Source organism: Eubalaena glacialis, chromosome 1, assembly GCF_028564815.1.
Source record: "Eubalaena glacialis isolate mEubGla1 chromosome 1, mEubGla1.1.hap2.+ XY, whole genome shotgun sequence".
NCBI lineage: Eukaryota > Metazoa > Chordata > Mammalia > Artiodactyla > Balaenidae > Eubalaena > Eubalaena glacialis.
In genome coordinates this window covers 49468208-49485268 of record NC_083716.1, presented here as the reverse complement: position 1 = coordinate 49485268, position 17061 = coordinate 49468208, and the positions used below count along the sequence as shown (strand labels likewise).

Below are 17061 nucleotides of genomic sequence, written 5' to 3'. Positions count from 1 at the left end.
CTGGAGGCAAAGACTCTGAGAAAGTACCCCAAAGACAGAACTGCGGTAAAGGAATGGTCCCTGAATCTGCCTTCAAACATTCTCCACAGGGTAGCTGATCTTCCTATGTAGATTTGATAGTAGGATATGCTTCATCCTCCAAGGTGAGAGAAGGGGCTTCAGGTAGATGGCACACGCCACCTTCATCATCATCACTGTACAATTCAGGACTAGAAAACAGAAACCCATGTGTCTTCCAGGATTGATCAGAAATTCCTCTCCCCACCTTCCCTTGCTTTCAGGATGCTCATCATGACACATCACAAGCAAGCCAGCCAGGCTTGAAACAGTTCTTGCCAGAGACTGCTCTGGGGTCAGGAGGTGAACAGTGAATACGGCATGGCCCTTGACCTGGAAGAGCCCCTGATTTAATGCGAAGAGCGAGCAGTGAACAAATGTTAGAATCAGGCAGGAAGTGCTATGGTAGAGGCAGCACAGAGCCTTATGGGAGCAGGAGGAGCTCCTCACCGAGTCCAGAAGACAATGGGGGAACTTGCCAGAGGACATGGACCAAAAGCAGAGCTATGACCCAGTTTTAGGACTGACGCTTCCTATGGAAGACAGTCAGACCTGAGGCAAGTTTATTAACTTCTCTAGAACCTCAGTTTTTTCATCTGAAAAATGGGAAGGTTAAGAAACTTCTAGGAGCATTGGGATGCTTACATTAAATAACTCTGATACAGCCACGCATGGCTCCTGGTACGGGGTAAGTTCTCAGGAAATAGAAGATGTCATGATTACTACTATGATTACATTTGCTATTTCGACAGAGGAATTAGATGGAAAGGGCCAAAGCAAGAGGCTGGGAACAATTCAAGCAGGTGACCTTCAAAGCACTTTGCCCAAATATCAGGTCCTTTTCAGAGCACTGAAACAGTGCCTATTTGGAGAGGCAGCCAGCTGGAGTGACATTTACTCCCTGTGTGACATAGGAAGCAGATGAACGGTGAAGCTCATTGGTTGGCAACGAAGACGCAGAAGCAACGGGGAAAGAATAAGCCTTCCAGGGGCTGCCGAAAGTCACCACACACGTTTTTGATTAGAAAGAGCAGTCCATGAAGATGACAGAGCATTGGGCACAGTGCTTCCAACATGCAGACAGGATACTCAGAAAATATCTGTCGAGAGTCTGGTTAGAGAAGATGAGTAGGAGAATCTAAAAGAAATGCACATAGGTTGAGCTTTGTACCAAATACATGGATCCTTGTTTATCAGCCTCCTTCCCCGTCCCCAAATCAATGGGTTGGCTTTGTCAGTGCCCCTGCCCTCCCTTTCCCTTCCCTGCAATACCTCTTCCCCTTAAAATCAGCGCTGGCACCTCCTTATAGCTACAAGTCCCCAAACACCCATGTAGCTGGCCCTCCTCCCTGGTAGGGCTGGAGTGTTGGTCCCAACCTGAGTTTTGCTGTCAAAGAGACATCATTTCTGCTCATGAGAGATACAGAGTTCATGTAAATGGGCATTTCCTGTAAATATACACACACATGTGTTTAAAAAGAAGACCATATGCATAAGGACTAAAGAGGAACATTCACTTTAAGAAAACAATCTCTTAAAATTGCTAAGCTCTTTAAGGAAAAATTGATTTAACACCTTAAAGTATTTAACCAAATTGTGCAGAAAATGTGTTTTCTTATAAACATAGGGAGAGAATACCATGGAAGTTTTGTCAAAGGACAGGAAATCCAGCTGGTGCCCAGTCCCACCCTGCCGCTGCTCCCCCGCCCCCCAGCAGCAACCCTCTCCTCCCCTCGCTGCGGAGAAGCAGGTGGCAACACTGCAGCGCCTGGCTGTCCACGCCTCACCTCCCACCTCCGTGCTCCTCCAACCTTTGTAATAAGCTCCTTGCTCTCCAGGTTGGACTTGGGGCTCCAGCTACTGGCCCTGCCCGGAGAGAGACCCAGGGAGGCCATCAGCCTGAGAGGCAAGAGGCAAGGCCGTTGGGTGTCCAGAGGGGGCTCAGTGGTCTCCAGGGTGACATCTTGGCCATTATGTCAGGGAGAAAAACTGCCTTTCCATCCACCCTTCCACCCAGGCCACCAGGCTGCTCTTGGAGCTCTGACCTGGAGTTTGCTTGTGGGCATGGGGAAAAGGAAGTGAGGCAAGAAGAGGTCCAGAAAGGCCCGAGAGAGCCCATCAGGCAGAGCCTATTTCACGGAAGGGGTGAGACTTGGAGATTTGGAGAATTTGATAAGATGTTTTGGCATGTGGACACGCCAGGTAGAGAGTCAGAGTCCTTCCCCCAGGGCTCAAGGCCAGCTCAGGACCTGGGGATAATGCAGCAGGGCTCCATCCAGAACCTGAAGGGATCAGAGTGTCCCGAGCTCTCTGTTTACCCCCGGGTACATTTTATGACCTCAGCTCCTCCCTGCCCTCATCCTCTCCCTCCCAAGCTGTCTGACAAAAGGAGCCTCCTGCAGACAGATGGTACTTAGAGGAGAATCTGGAGACCCCACCTGGGTCTCCTCAGGTGTGCCCAGCTGCCTCCTCCACACAAGCTGGCAGGGCCCTGGCACCAGGCCTCCCACCAGATCCTGCAATTCTTCAGCGACTGCTTTTAAGGAAAGGAATCCCGGTTCAGCTCTGAGGTCAGTGAAATCATCGTGAAGCCTCTGCTTGCTACAGGGTATTTACTGAGAGTGGAAGACACCATGCCCAACGTCCCAGGAGAGCTGTTCCTTAGAAACCTGAGCCACCAAAATCACATTCACCTTTCAGGAAGACAAGTCAAATGAGTAGACGGCATTTCAGGCCTGAAATACCGGGTATTGTAATTGCCCTATTTACTGCGGGTAAACTCACAACAAGGTCGGGTTTTGTGTCTCTTCATGTGAGGCTCAGCCTTCCCCAGCTCTCCAGCACCAGGCCTGCCCCACGTCCCCATTAGCCTGGTGAGTGCCACTGGGAGTTCCTGCCGGTGCCAAGTTTAACATCTGGGGGGTTGTGTTTGCAATGTTTCTAAGACAGCAAGTACAGATGTTCAGTGGATCGCTGGGGGTGAAGTTCAGTTGATAATCCTGAGCTGGAGTTCAGTATTTAGGAGTCGTGAGAGTGGGTGTGTGTGGGGGTGTCCCCAGGGAGCCTGTCAGCTTGCGGAGAGAACCCAGCTGAAGGCAGCGCCCAGCCCCAGCCTGCCATGGGCTCTGCTCTGCTGGGTTAGACCACTGCCACTCCTGGCCAGGCACCTGCCCCACTCACTCCTCTCAGTCACACTTTGGCTGCAGAGCAGGCCTTCACAGGGGTCCCCTGTGTCCTCCCGTTTGACCGACAGCCCTGCTCACCTAGCAGCTCATTCAACCCTCGGCCAGCTACTCTGAGGTCACACCTGGCATGGCAGCTGCAGTTGAGTTAGACCCTTAATCTCCTAATCATCCTTTGCTATTCCAGGAACCCTGCCCTCCCCAGAACGTATACAATAACTTTAGGTTCATTTCAAGGACCTGGTTTCATTTTTCATTCTTAAATAACCATGAAGACTTATAGCCTCACTTTCTCTAAATGATACTTGCTGAAAATAGATGCATTTTAATTACAGGAATATAAGTATATATGCTAGGGGAGAGAGACAGAGACAGAGATAAAGGAAGGAAGGAAAGGAAGGGAAGAGAAATAACCTTAAACACTCTGCAATGACCAACTTCTCACTCAATGAGTTTAAGCCCTGAATTGAACGTGAGTGGGAAACTTGAATCTGCCATCCCTTCACTCCTATGAGGCTAGCATTTAAAGATAAGCATTTTGCAGTCAGCATGGCCCATAAATGCAAGTCACCAGACTTCATCTGAGGCTCAACCAAAGAAAAAGTAATCTCCTCCCACACCAAGGGAGAAAAACATCACATCTCCCAAAGTGATGTTCAGGGTAATGTGACTTGATATGATTTTACCTTATGCCCTACTTTAGAAACTAACCTTGCATAAGATGCAACTCCAGCCAAGTACCAAGTCCTCTCTCTGGAAGATACACAATTCCAGTGTTCCTCCATGAAAATGTACTGTACTGCTTTATTACATGTTTTACAAAGATCTACTACTGTATGGTAGTAGTATGTGTGCAGTGTGGTAAAAGAAGAGAACAGGGAAAGAAAAGTAAAACTTCGTCTTCTCCATGACTACTCTGGGTTTGCTGGGGTGCTGGCAGCCACTAGACAATAGGAAGTAACCACCTGGTAGATGGTAAGATCTGGCAGTTTGCTGGGAATTTTAATTGATTGGGACTTGTTTTTTAGCTGAAAATGGCTCAGGAAAGGGAAGGAAAACTGACTTGAGTTCCTGCTATGTGCCAGGCTCTGGACTAGTGCTCTGCATGTGTTATTTCTTTTGAAGGGCACAGCACCCTGTGGAGTTGTCACGGTCTTCATTTACATTTGAGAAGCCTCAGGCTCAGGAAAGACAACTCTCCAGACACACTAGTAAGTGGTAGAGCTGAAACCAGGGCTATATGATCAGGAAGTCAGTACTCTTTTTGATCTAAACTGCAGAAAGAAAACTTCACTCAGGGATGCCAGAAACAAGAGGCAGTTACCTGGGGCAGCCACCTCAGAACTGAGCTGTGGATATTCAAGGGAGATCCACAAAGAACCACAAACCCACTTTGGAATCCTAATTCTGACCCTACCCAGGAGCTGGGGGAACTGTGTCCAGGAATTGCTGAGCCTGTGCCATGCTTTTCCTCCTGTAGGGGGCAGTCACTAACTATGTGTGCTTTAAGTGCAAGCTAAGGTCCCATTGGAGGAGAAGCGAATATGGTTTGAGTCCTTCCTTTGTAGAGAAAGAAAGGTTCCCGAATGGAAGAGAGAAAACGCAGTACAAGTGAAACACAGTAAAAGGAAATGTGAGGAGGCAGAGCGCTGCCATCACCAGGGCTGTGGGAGGTAAGTACAAGGGGGAGAAGTTGGTGATGGAGGGAGTCAGGGCAGAGAATAGCAAGGCTGCCACCCTGTAACTCCATGGACCACATGGCCTGGGCAGCAAGCATGGGGCAACAACCAAGACGGAATGATGATCTGGGGCTCCACCAGAATGTTCTGAAGAAGCTCTTAGTATAATTCTAGGAAGGGGCAGCCCCCTGTAAGGATGGCAGATTTTGGACATCTGGTATACCCTTGCAAGTAGGAATGCTAAGCCAAATTTAATTTGATTCAGAAATATAAAATGATGTGATGTTTCTTATTTTTTTAAAAAAGAAATGACGAAAATATAGGAGGAAAACATGTCAGGATTTATGAGTAGAAGATAGAGAAAGGCAATTTTCACGTCAGTATAAGGAAGAACTTTCTGATCAACAGCTACACGATGATAAAATGGGCCACCTCAAGAGGCAGCAACTTCTGCCTCCCTGGAGATATGCAAGTAAAAGCAGGCCCCCTACTTCAGGGATGTCACAGAGCAGATTCCAGCATGGGATATGAAGTTAGATGAGACCATTTTTATATGGAACAACCCTGAATTTCTGTGAGCCCATGAATGAGACACTGACAACCTACAGTAATAATTAGTTTAAATACTATTATTAATAAGTAATAATTATATTATATTAAAGGCACACGGCAAGTCAAACTCCAGGCTTATACCTAATCCTAGAGTCACTTTATAATCCAGTCCATCACCCCAAACTATCTATCAGTAAAACCTTTAAAAATCCAAAAGAGTGGCCCCATGTCTACAGGGAAGTACCGCTCCTTTTATATTTCCTACAAGATCATATGAATAGTTGTCCTTGGATAAATCTCTGTAGGTTATTTCCTTTATCATTTGATCAAGTATATCAATTACTGCCTAGAATGCAAATGTAAGGAACTATACATACACTCGTGCTTATGCATTTTCAAACAATGAAAATGAATACCACTGATGAACGTGCTTGCCCACTCTGTTCTACTCCGCAGAGTAGTTGGATTTTGTTTGGTTGGCACAATACAGTATACTTTAAAAATTGTATCTGGATGCTTCTAGGAAACATATGCCTGGCTCCTGTCTGTCACAGATCTCACCCTGCCTAATTGCATTACCCCAGCCGCTTCATAGTTCATGTCACCTACTAGTCCCTATAGATTTGCCCTTGTCAATCTTCTAGGATGACCAACAATTAAGAGCTATTTAATATCAGTGGGTTTATACAGTGTCAAACACAAACCATTGTTCCCCATTGTTTGTCTGCTTTGTGCCCATGCATCTAGTTAGCACACTCCTAGGAGCAATGTCTCACCCTCTCTCAGTATTTGTACCCCTCTCTCTGCTCCTAACAGGTTTCCAACTACCCTGGGTATGTGTAAAAATACTCATCAAACTGAATGAAAGAGTTTGTTTTCCATCAAACAGGACTGAGAAGTGGACATACTCAGGGGTGGATGAGCACAAAAATGCAGACTATGTTAAAAAACAAATGGCCATTAAAATGAATGTTTCAGTCTGGTTTTGAAGATGTAGATTTGCTTTTTTTTCTTAAGCTGGTGTTGATTATAAAGCATTATATTAGCAATAGAAATGATGTACACAAGGGAACCTCTTTCTTACCATGGTGCTTCAAGAGGCCATGAGGGATGCAGGACAAAGGTTTGTATGTGGGGAAGAAACCCCAAGGCCTGCCATCTGTAGTCTCCAAGGGTACTGGAGGACCTCTGGGTGGGGTTTGCTCTCCCAAAAGCTCACAAATTGTGGTTACAGCAGCTCCAGATTGCATGCTTCTCTTGTCTCTTCCTCCCCTACAATGCCCAGAACAGTCCTGGCCCAGAAAGCATCTGAGCATAGTTATTAATTGCTTGATTGTAATTTCTAGCAATGACATGCATACAATTTATAATATGTCTGCAAAGGGGTGATCCTTACCTTTCAAGTCTCCTGATATCACAAACTGAATAGCAGTTTTGCCTCATATCGTTTTCGAAAGAGGTAGCCAATGTTGATGCATCCATTTCTTGGTGAAGTCTCAATAAATGAGGGTAGGAATCCCGAGGACGAGTCAAGGAAGTGGCCCAGGGTCTCTCTGTGTCTTGGTCCCATTGTGCCTCTCTGGTGACCTGTTGGAAAGACTCTGGCCTGAGACCCAGGCCTTCCCCTGCATCTGCGGAGGCACTGTCCCTCTGGCTGTCCTCTTGATCCAGGCTGGGGCTCTGCTCTGAGTCAGTGCATGTTGCCCTGGTGAATTCTTTGTCTGCTGAGAGCACAGGTGTCTATTGAAAGAAATGCTAAGGATTACTGGATCCACGGTGCACACTGAGCAAAATGTAAATATTGCTTTGATACCAAAGTTGGTACCAATCCACCCCTTTTCTCTGTTCTTCAAATGAGTGTCTGTACTCACTATTTCTGTGTCCCCTCCTTCTCCTTTGTACCCACTCCAACCAGGCTTCTGTCTCCATCATTCCACTGAAAGAGCTCTGATTAGGACCTCTAGTGACCTACATCTTTCTAAAGCCAAAGGATAATTCTCTGTCCTCATCTCACTCTAACTCTCAGCAACATTCAGCATAACGGGTCCCTCCTCCTTCTTGAGAATGTCCCTTACGAATTTATTCTACATAAACGTTGAGTTTACCCTGAACTCCGCCCTTACCTGGACCACTTCCCAGGCCCCTTCTCAGTCTCATGTGCTGTCTCATTTCTTTGGACCAGACCGCTCAGTGTTGGGGTGTCACATGGCTCACTTCTCAGCCCTCTTCTTGACTTTTTCTGTACTCCTTCCCGCAGTGATCTCATTCAATTTATGGCTTTCAGTGGCATTATTTGCTGACAATTCCAAATTCGCTTTTTCCAGCCCTGACCTCACACCAGTTCTCCACAAACAACTACCTAACAGACATCTCCATTGAATGCTCCACAAACATTTCAGTTTACACGCTATCAAGAGCTACTTCTTCTCCCCCATGTACTTTAAACTGCTCCCTCCAAGCACATCCTATCATGGTAAGTGGTGCCACCATTCATCCAAGTTGATCAAGCCAAACTCTACTCTCTGTCCTCACACCCATATCTAATCCAAAAGTCATCCCATGGGCTCTACCTCCCAGTCACATCCCAAATCTGACCACTTACCAGCTATTTGGCTACAACCTGAGTCTAAGCCACAATATCTCACCTGAATCGCTGCCAACTTACCTGCTCCACTCCATCTCCACCAGCAACCTAAGTGACCTCTCTAAAGTACAGACCAGATGAGGCCACATTCCTGCTTCACCCTTCACCCTCCCACCCCTCCCAACCCAGTGGCTTCCTGTTGCAGCCAGGATGGAATCAGCACATTACCAAGACCTACAAGGTCACACATGGTGCAGTCCCTGACTCCCTCTACAACTCCTCCCATTCCACACTCCCCTTCATTAGCTACTGCCCAGGCACAACCATTATCTTTGTGTCCTTCAAACCTCCAGGTCATTCCTGTCTCAGAGCCTTTGCACTTGTTATTCCTTCTGCCTGGAATGACCTTATTCCAGATGTTTGCACAGCTGCCTCCTTCTCATAACTACTTTATTCTAGTTCTGAACTAAATACTCTCTTCCTTGGTCTTCAATATGACCTCTGGAGCCACGTGAATGAATGAAAATTCTTCTTGCACTTGGTCCTCAGGTATGAGGAGAGAGGAAGCATGCCCACCATTCCTCACCCCAAGCCCTTCCCACTAGATGCATCTGGGCTCTCCTTGGGGGAGCTCTTCTCCAGGACAGAAGGACAACTCTTTCCCTGGCATTACCAGATATCTCACAAAAACACTGGGTACCAGCCCCTTGGCCTGATCTTTGTGTGTATGAAGCTTGACCTTCCCCTGCCCTGTTCATTTGCTTAACACAATTGCTGTCATCTACCTTCTTTTCCAAACTGGCAACTGGAAACTTTCAGATTTCCTTCCCATAGCTCTTTTCTCACCAAAGTTGGTATCAAATGACCTCTTGGAGTCCAAGCATCAAGAGGATCTGGGTCACCAAGTCCCTGTGCTGTCTCTAGTGACTGTCACCCTCAGTGATGATAAGTGATTGATTTTATCCACATCTTATCCACGTCTCAGATGAGGAATCATGAGACCTAGAGAAGTCAGGCAAGTGCCCAAGGTCCTTGCAGCAAACAGAGCAGGTGCAGGTGATTCCAGGGTGCTCACACAGATCCCCCTCCACAACTGAGGCCATCAGCCCCCAGCTGCCAGGACTGCTGGCTGCTGGCAGCTTACAGCTATCCCCTCCCCAGGAACTGTGCTCAGCTCAAGGGGACTGCCTCGGCCAAAGTTAGGCCCCCTCCCTTGGGGCAGCTCTTACTCCAGCGCTGGTTGATGCAGAGAGCAAAGGTACGGGCTCTTTTGTCCCAATTCGGGACAGCTCTGAGGGGCCATCCCAGCTTCAGAGCTCCCTGTGAGGTCAGCCGAGGCCCCTGTTGCAGCTGCAACACATTTACTTCCCTTTCCGCCCAGCCCTGCTTCTCTCACCCTTACAAGGGTGTTCCCAAGAACCGGCCCCATAAACCTCCTGCACTCCAATCTCTACCGCAGAGTCTGTGCCCAAGGACTCAACAGGTGGCATTGTGATGGTTAACGTTATGTGTCAACTTGGCTAGGCCACAGTACCCAGATATTTGGTCAAACACGAATCTAGATGTTTCTGTAAAGGTATTTTTTAGATGAGAGTAGCATGTAAATCAGTAGACTTTGAGTGAAGCAAATCACCTTCTGTAATGTTGGTGAGTTTCGTTCAATCAGTTGAAGGCCTTAAAAGAAAAAAGACTGAGCTCCCCAAGAAAGAATGAATCCTGCCTCCAGACTGCCTTAGGATTCACCCTGCAACACCAGCTCCCCACTGGGTTTCCAGCCAGCCAGCCTGCTCTGCAGAATTTAGACTGGCCAGGCACCATGATCACGTGAGCCAATTCCTTAAAATCTCTCTCTGTCTCTGTCTCTGTCTCTCTCTCTACACACACACACACACACACACACACACACACACATATCCTATTGGCTCTATTTCTCTGGAGAACCTAATACAGGCATCAATGTAAGAATTCTGAACTGTCCTGATTCCAATGCTTCCCTTCTTTGCACTAGACCATACATGCCTAATTCATGTTTTAGAAGGGTGGACATATATCCTTCTTTATTTTCTCTCCATTTCATTCCTCAGAATGGAAATTCTTACCTTCCCTTCATTTGGTTTTCTATCTACTCCCATTGCTCCTGGTTTCCCCTCTCTGGTGCTTGGACTGCCAGAGAACCTGGCTCTAGAAGTTTCACAGCCAAGATCTAAACATGTAACCATCTACAGGAGAGCCAAATATTGGGAGAGGCAAAAGTAGGGAGAGGAAGGGGAAGGCGGAGGTAGGACCTCGTGAACTTGTCACAGACTAATTGAGGTTTGGGGGCCAGCTACTTTCCTGCCCCAATGAAAGTAGATGGCATTGAACACTACCAAAAGCAAAGTTGGGCTTCTCAGGACCCACCAGACAAGAAAAGGAGTGTCTGAACCTGAGGCATGTGGGGAGAGCAGAGGGCACTGCCCCTTACCTGCCAGCCCTGATCCATCTCAGGCAGCACACCTGGCAGGGGTCGGCAAAGCAGGAGCGTGACTTCCTGTGAAGCTCCTCGCAGTAAATGCAGCACCTCCTATCAGAAACCAAAATCCATGGTTAGTTGTAGGGCTGTGGAGTGTCCTCCTCTGTGCTCTCCACTATCTCCCGGGCCCCTCCCCCCCCCAACCTTGATCTGTTTCTTGGCTCCAGAGAACTTTGGAGGACACCGCTGACTTCCCAAAATGCATGGATCCAAGGCCACCGGCCTGTGGTTCCCACAAAGATGATGCACCGATGCTGAGCTGGAAATGGCCAAGTTCTGCTTGGGGTCTTTTGATGGCAGCATCTGCCAATACTGATGTCTTTTCTTCAGCGAGAGAGTGAATCAAGCAAATGACTCTTCCCATCTCAACCTCCTTTCCCTCTCTACCCACCCCCACCTCAGGGGCCACCGGTCATGTAGATGCCACCACCCCAATCTCTAAAGCCTGACCCTCAGCCCTGAGCTTCTGCCCAGGGTCAGCTCGGGCCCTCGGAACCTCTCACCTGTGAAACTGCAGTGACTTCCTCTCTGCTCCTTGCCTCCTCCACTGTCACCCACGTCCCTTCCTCCGTATCATTAACATGCAGTCATTCCAAAATACAGATATAACCAGGTTCTTCTCCTGCTGAACCCTCTCTCTGGCTCACCTCACTCAACATAAGCACAGCACCCAGAACCTGTTCTTACCTGCCACTGCCTCTCACCCTGCTCTCTCTCCCAGCTGCTCCTCCCTGCACCCACTTCCTAAGCTCCCACCATGCTGAACCTCTTGCTCCAAGCCACCCGCTCAAAGCCCAGGGCATGAGGTTGCCTGAATAGCTCTTATTACCTATCTAGACCATGATTTCTCAACCTCTCAGCACTATTGGCATTTCAGGCTGGATAACTCTGTTGTCAGAGCTGTCCTGTGCATCGCAGGATGTTGAGCAGTATCTCTGGTCTCTACCCACTAGATGCCAGTAGCATCCATTAGTTGTGAAAACCATAAATGTCTCTGGTCTTCACCAAATGTCCCAAGAGGCAAATTCACCCCTACCTGGAACCACTGATCTGGATACTACTCAGTACCCCCAGCTGCAATGGACTGCCATAGAACGGGCTCCTTCCCAGTTCCCTGGTGCAAGCACGGGAGCAGGGCCTTTTATCTCTCATGACACTTATTTCTCGCAGTGAGAATTTTTCTCTCATCTATCCCACTACCCCCGTGAGCTCTGAGACCAGACCGTATGAACTGTCCGCCTCTCTGTCTTCAGTTCCTCGTACAGTTGCTGGCCCAGCAGCGGTTCTCAGAGGATGATCCTGGATCAGAAGAAGGATGCAGGATGGATGAAGGTATCCCCACCCTAACGCTGTTCTGAGGATTCTCCACCCCTCCGCATCCCACCTAGAGCCACTCTCCACCTTCGTCTGCCTTGCTCTGTGCCCTGGAGGTAGACCTGCGAGGGCTGCAGAGAGGCTTCCTGCTGGGCTCAGCCAATGCGAGGGTGAATAGGGATCAGAGCCGAGGAGGATAGGGAGGTCCAGGTTTGCTTTCCTGCCTTCCTCCCCATGGCGTTGTCACAGAATGACTATATCCCTGATCCACCCAGCTCACTCAGTCTCTAGGATTTCGTAATTGCTCCTACCCATCTCCCTTTGGACTTGGGGGGTAGGGAGGGTGAAAAACTGCACCTCCTGTTCCCAGCCCCAGGGCTCTATACTCTCCCATGAGTTTCCCAACAATCTCCCCACCTGTATTAAACTTTCTCAAATGGCCCAATTTCTGCCAGGACCCTGACTGATATGTACAATATTTCGTTGAGATTTTATGCTATAAGATTAAGAAATGTCCACTTTTTACTATCTTTTTTATTACATTTTTGATCATACACACGACAACCAATGCAATACTACACGTCAAAGCTGTAAATTTAGTAGAGAAATGGGAAAGAGGGCAGAAAGGGACCCAAGGTAGCCCGTTGAGCCCTCACGCCCACCTCTGGGAGTGTGTGTTAGGAGACCTTTAGCCAGCACAGAAGCCAGGGTTTTATCTTCAGTTTCATTACGAACCTAATGAGAAGCAAGGGATACTTAAGAATTGAGATGGAAATTTTAATATGAGGATGTTCTGCCAATTTCTCTCTTTACGTGATCCAAATCCAGGCTCCACGTGTGATTTCCAGGAGCCCAGAGTATTCCCCATGGTGGGTGGCCCGGAAAGGAGCATGGCTGACCTCAGCCTGTACACAGAGCTGCATCCTTCATGGCCTCCCACCTGGAAGTCGAGGCCTTCTGTGGGCCTTCCGTTCACAGCCAGGATAATGTCACCAGCTGCGATGGCCCCATTCTCCTCTGCCGGCTGCCCCGGGAAGAGCCGCTTAATCCTCACAAGATCGTTCTTGAGATGGCCGCAGCGTTCACTCTCCATCTGCACGAAACTGAATCCCAAACCACTGGCGTTCTTTTTTAGCTTGACTTCAAACCTGGGACCTGTATCGTGGGATGTGAATGAGATCCATCCTTCAGTAGATTACAAATGAAATTGGCCAGCCTCAAAATGCAAATTGTCAAGTAAATGAATTATTCCTGTTTTACATTAAAAGGTTTCATTTTGCTCATTTTTATGACAGTCCATTATACCTGTTATAGGTCAGTGTCATCCAATGGAAATATGTGCACTGCATATGCAAACCACATACATAATGTCAAAGTTTTCAAATAGCTACATTTTAAAAAATAAGAGGAAACGGGTAAAATAAACATAATCATATTTTATTTAACCCAACGTATCTAAAATATTACCATTTTAACATGTAACAAGACAAAAAAATTATTAATGAGGTACTTTACATTCTTCTTATGAACTAAGTCTTTAAGACTCGAGTATATATTTTATCAGTTTGGAGTGGTCACACTTCAAGTACTCAATAGCCACATGGGCAAGTGGCTACCATATTGGACAGAGCAATTATAGACAATCAACAAAGTTTATATGTAAAGATATAACTTAGAGACATACACAACAGGCCCAAATCATTTAGTAAAACTTGAATCACATATATTCCTATTACCCTTTTAGAACCACAGTCATTTTTTAGTATACTTGAAAAAAAATTTTTTGCATAATTAGACCATAGAGATAATCATGGCCAACTCTATGAAAATGTTTTAGCTGCCATTTTGTTCAGCCCTATGTAGTGACCGTAAGACAAAACAGCTGCTTCTGGGCACCCAAGATAGACACAGCCCAAAGAACTTATATAGTCTGGCAGCCAAAGAGGCCTCTGGGCCTCCCCTACTCTGCTTTCACCACCTCAGTTGGCAATCAATCAATAGAGGAACAGAGCACTGATTTATAAACTATGATTTGGGGCAAGAATGAAAGTGTCTGAAGCAGTTAGGTTCACGTATGTCGTATGACCAGTTTCACCATCACCATCGTCTGACCCCTTTAGCTCATTCTGTATTCAATTTCTCAAAGGCCCTCACTGGAGTGAGCCGAGGAGCAATGAAAGAAGAAACAGACTTATTTTATGCACATGCTTTTCCCCCTCCACCCAACCCCATCGCTCACTATGGTTACCTTGCATTCAACCTGACTTAACGCCTTCAGGAAAATCTCTATAAAGGGGTTAACAAGTAGCTAAGCCGCAAATCATGACGTACTAAGGAAATAAATGTTTTCCTAGCAGGAAACAAAATCCCAGGGAAGTGCAGAGAGGCAACCCATCAGACGATGTGTAATAATGCCCCTGTAAACTGATCATGGGTTTGCTTTTTGATGCTAGTAACGAGGCTAGGTTTCTGAGCACCTTCCTCTCCCCCCCGCACCTCATCTTTCCTCAGATTTTTGTTACAAGTGTCTCGGCTGAAACGTGGGCCCTTTGTCAGAAAAGGCATGATCCTTTCATTCCAATTTCAACCCCAAATACTTATTTATACACAAACATTCCAGCAGCTGATCAGAAATCCTCAGAAGGCTTGGGGGCAGAATTATGCCTGGTCATCATTTTGGGGAGAATGCATTTTTTTTCTAGAAACATGTTCCATTAGATTGGCTTCCACTGCATCAGAAAGCTGGCCACATGATGACCACCACTGCTCACTATCTTTTGAGAGCCCAGACGGAGCCTTCCTGCTTTCCCTTTGGAGTTGACAATTCAAAAGCAGCACAGGATGACATGACAATAGTAACACTCAATCCTCTCTCCTCTCACCATATGTCGCTGAGACACTGCTCGCAGGCCTTCCAGGCAAGACTGTTGCCAAGGAAACAGCCGTGCATTCATCTCCCATCCTGTCATTAGCAGAAGGACACTGCTGTGCAGTCCTGGGGCCTCTTCTCTCTAAGACCAGTCTTGCAACCTAGAAGGATGGGTGGACGAACTCAATTTACACCTCATATGGCAACCAGAAGTCTCTCCCTCCACTCGGCAAATGCTTCATAATTTTCTGATACCTCCAGTAGCTGCTTCATTTGAATCTCAAATCAATATCTCCAATCTAGCTTATTTGTTAGGATCCGGAGCCATATTTCCAGCTGTCTGTTGGACAAATGCTCCTGGAAGTAACACATGTACTTCCATTTCAGTGTATTCAAGGTCAAATTCATCTTCTTCCTCTCACTCACCCTCACTTCCCCCTCCTCATTTTGCTTAAAACATTCCTCCTCTTGCCTTTGCTCTCTCAGAACACTGACCTATCCCTCAACTAATCTCCCAGGGGCCACACTTGCAGTGGACCAGCTCTCCCCCTTCTGCCCTCCAAATACCCATCTGGCTTCCAAGGCTTGCATGTTCTCCATCAGAAACATCTCCCTCAGTGCTCCCCTCTCCTCCATTCCCTCTCCTGCTGCCAATGGCCAGCTGGACTGGGGCAAGCGCCCTCTAACTTGACTTCCTGGACCCTATCTCCTCCTCCTTCAGTCCACTCCCTTCAAGGTTACCCGTGGATTGAAATAAGACACAAGCTGAACATGCAACACTCCTGATTAAAAATCTGCAGTGTTTTCCATCACCTAAAATCCAAACCCCCAGCACAGTATCCCAGGCCTATGTCAGTCTGGCTTCCCCCTTTCTTTCTGGTTCAATTTCCCTTTCTTCTTCCCCACACACTGTATACTCCCATTACCCAGAGCATGACCCAGTGGCTAGACATCGCCTTGAAGGTTTGGAGAAATTCTAAGCTTCCCCTCGGGGGACTTGACCCTGCCAACATCCTCCTGCGGCAACGGTCATTCAGCACCAAGCCTGTGACCCCAGAGTGACAGTTCCTACCTGTCATCACCGCCAGTATGCTGGCTAAATACATTCTCTAAGCATGTCCGTCAGCAAAGTTCTGAAGAATAGAGAATACTAATAAATTATGACTTTGTTCTCAAGATATGTCAACCAAGGTCGCCAAGACAAGTAAATCTCACCACAAAATAGAAGAATGGTTTGGGAAAGGAAGCAAAAGGGGGCCCTTCCACCCCTCTGTTTGCCAGAGGGGTTCCTAGGAGCCCTTTGCATCTCTGATGATTGCCCAGTTGCCAAGAAGGAGACCCCAGCTCTCTGGCTTAGGCCACCATGGCAAGTAAAGGCTCCCACCCTCAGGCGGAGGATGGGACAGAGTGTAGTAACATCCAGATGCTGCCTGGGCACTGCACAGAATGAGGACCTAAGGGTAAATGCTCTTGGCATCTTGAATTTCTACCTCTTTGTAATAAAAGGACCCCTAGGACAGTGCAGCCTGTAATCACACAGGTTGATGGGAACGGCATGAACTTGGGCGGGGGTGGTGTCAGCAGGTGCCAAGGCAAGTGCTGAGAGGCCCTGAGAGTAGACCGAGGCATTGGTCAGTTACAGCTGGAGCAGAGGGCGTGAGGGGGCGGCCAGAGCCAGGCAGGAGAAGTCGCTTCACTCTGTCAGCTCAGTCCAGCTGTCTGATTCCAGAATCTAGGCAAGAGACAGTAAGCTTTTCAAGGCTCCTTAGAGGAGGTGAGCTTCTCTGCCTGGGAACATCTGCCTGCTTCCTCCTGACTTTCACACCTCCAAAGAAAAGCACTGGTAAAAGGAAGATGTGAAAGGAAAAAAACAGACACAAAAGAAAGTCTCGTTGGTTTCCTGCCTACTCCCCTCCCACCCAGAGGCAACCACAGCTTCTGATGTTGTCGAGGAAAACTCTGGGGGGAAGGAAAGCTCCCCAGTAACCAGTAACGGTGTACTCACCTGCCCAGAGCCCTTGAGGCACTGCACGGCCTGCTTGTGGGTGAGGCCGCACAGACTCACTCCATCCACCTGCAAGAGCCGGTCACCTGGGAGGGGGACAGATGTCATGTCCCCGAGCCCCTGGGGCTGCAGGAAGGACTCTTCTGGGAGGCCCCTGCCCAGCGCCCCTCCACACAGCCTCAAGGAGGGGTAGGGAGCTGAGCTGGGGGGAGCCCCGCCCGGGCCCTGCCAGCCTCCCCTGTGAGCACCTCCACAGATCAGTGGTCTAGAAACCTCTATCCTTGGCTCACAGAGCAGTTAAGCCAGC

The 17061-nt window shown here is 47.8% G+C and overlaps 1 protein-coding gene across 1 annotated transcript; it reads right to left on the bottom strand.

Annotated features, from left to right (window-relative positions):
* Positions 1 to 1146: 1146 nt before the first annotated feature.
* LOC133095279 (putative protein FRMPD2-like) lies at positions 1147 to 16862 on the bottom strand. Its single transcript, XM_061196421.1, has 6 exons — positions 16755 to 16862; positions 14763 to 14910; positions 12821 to 13035; positions 10519 to 10617; positions 6867 to 7210; positions 1147 to 1195 (listed from the first exon to the last, which is right to left on the bottom strand). The coding sequence occupies exons 1-6, from the start codon at positions 16860 to 16862 to the stop codon at positions 1147 to 1149; spliced, it is 963 nt and encodes a 320-aa protein (XP_061052404.1).
* Positions 16863 to 17061: the final 199 nt, after the last annotated feature.

What these genes read in the sequence shown, in the direction of transcription:
- LOC133095279 (XM_061196421.1), bottom strand. Translation starts at nt 16,862, where the DNA reads ATGACATCTGTCCCCCTCCCAGGTGACCGGCTCTTGCAGGTGGATGGA. An exon ending in GCCTCAAGGGCTCTGGGCAG is followed by an intron (nt 14,911 to 16,754) that starts GTGAGTACACCG and finishes CCATCCTTCTAG; the next exon opens with GTTGCAAGACTGGTCTTAGA. An exon ending in GATATCAGGAGACTTGAAAG is followed by an intron (nt 1,196 to 6,866) that starts GTAAGGATCACC and finishes CATTTCTTTTAG; the next exon opens with ATTCTCCTACTCATCTTCTC.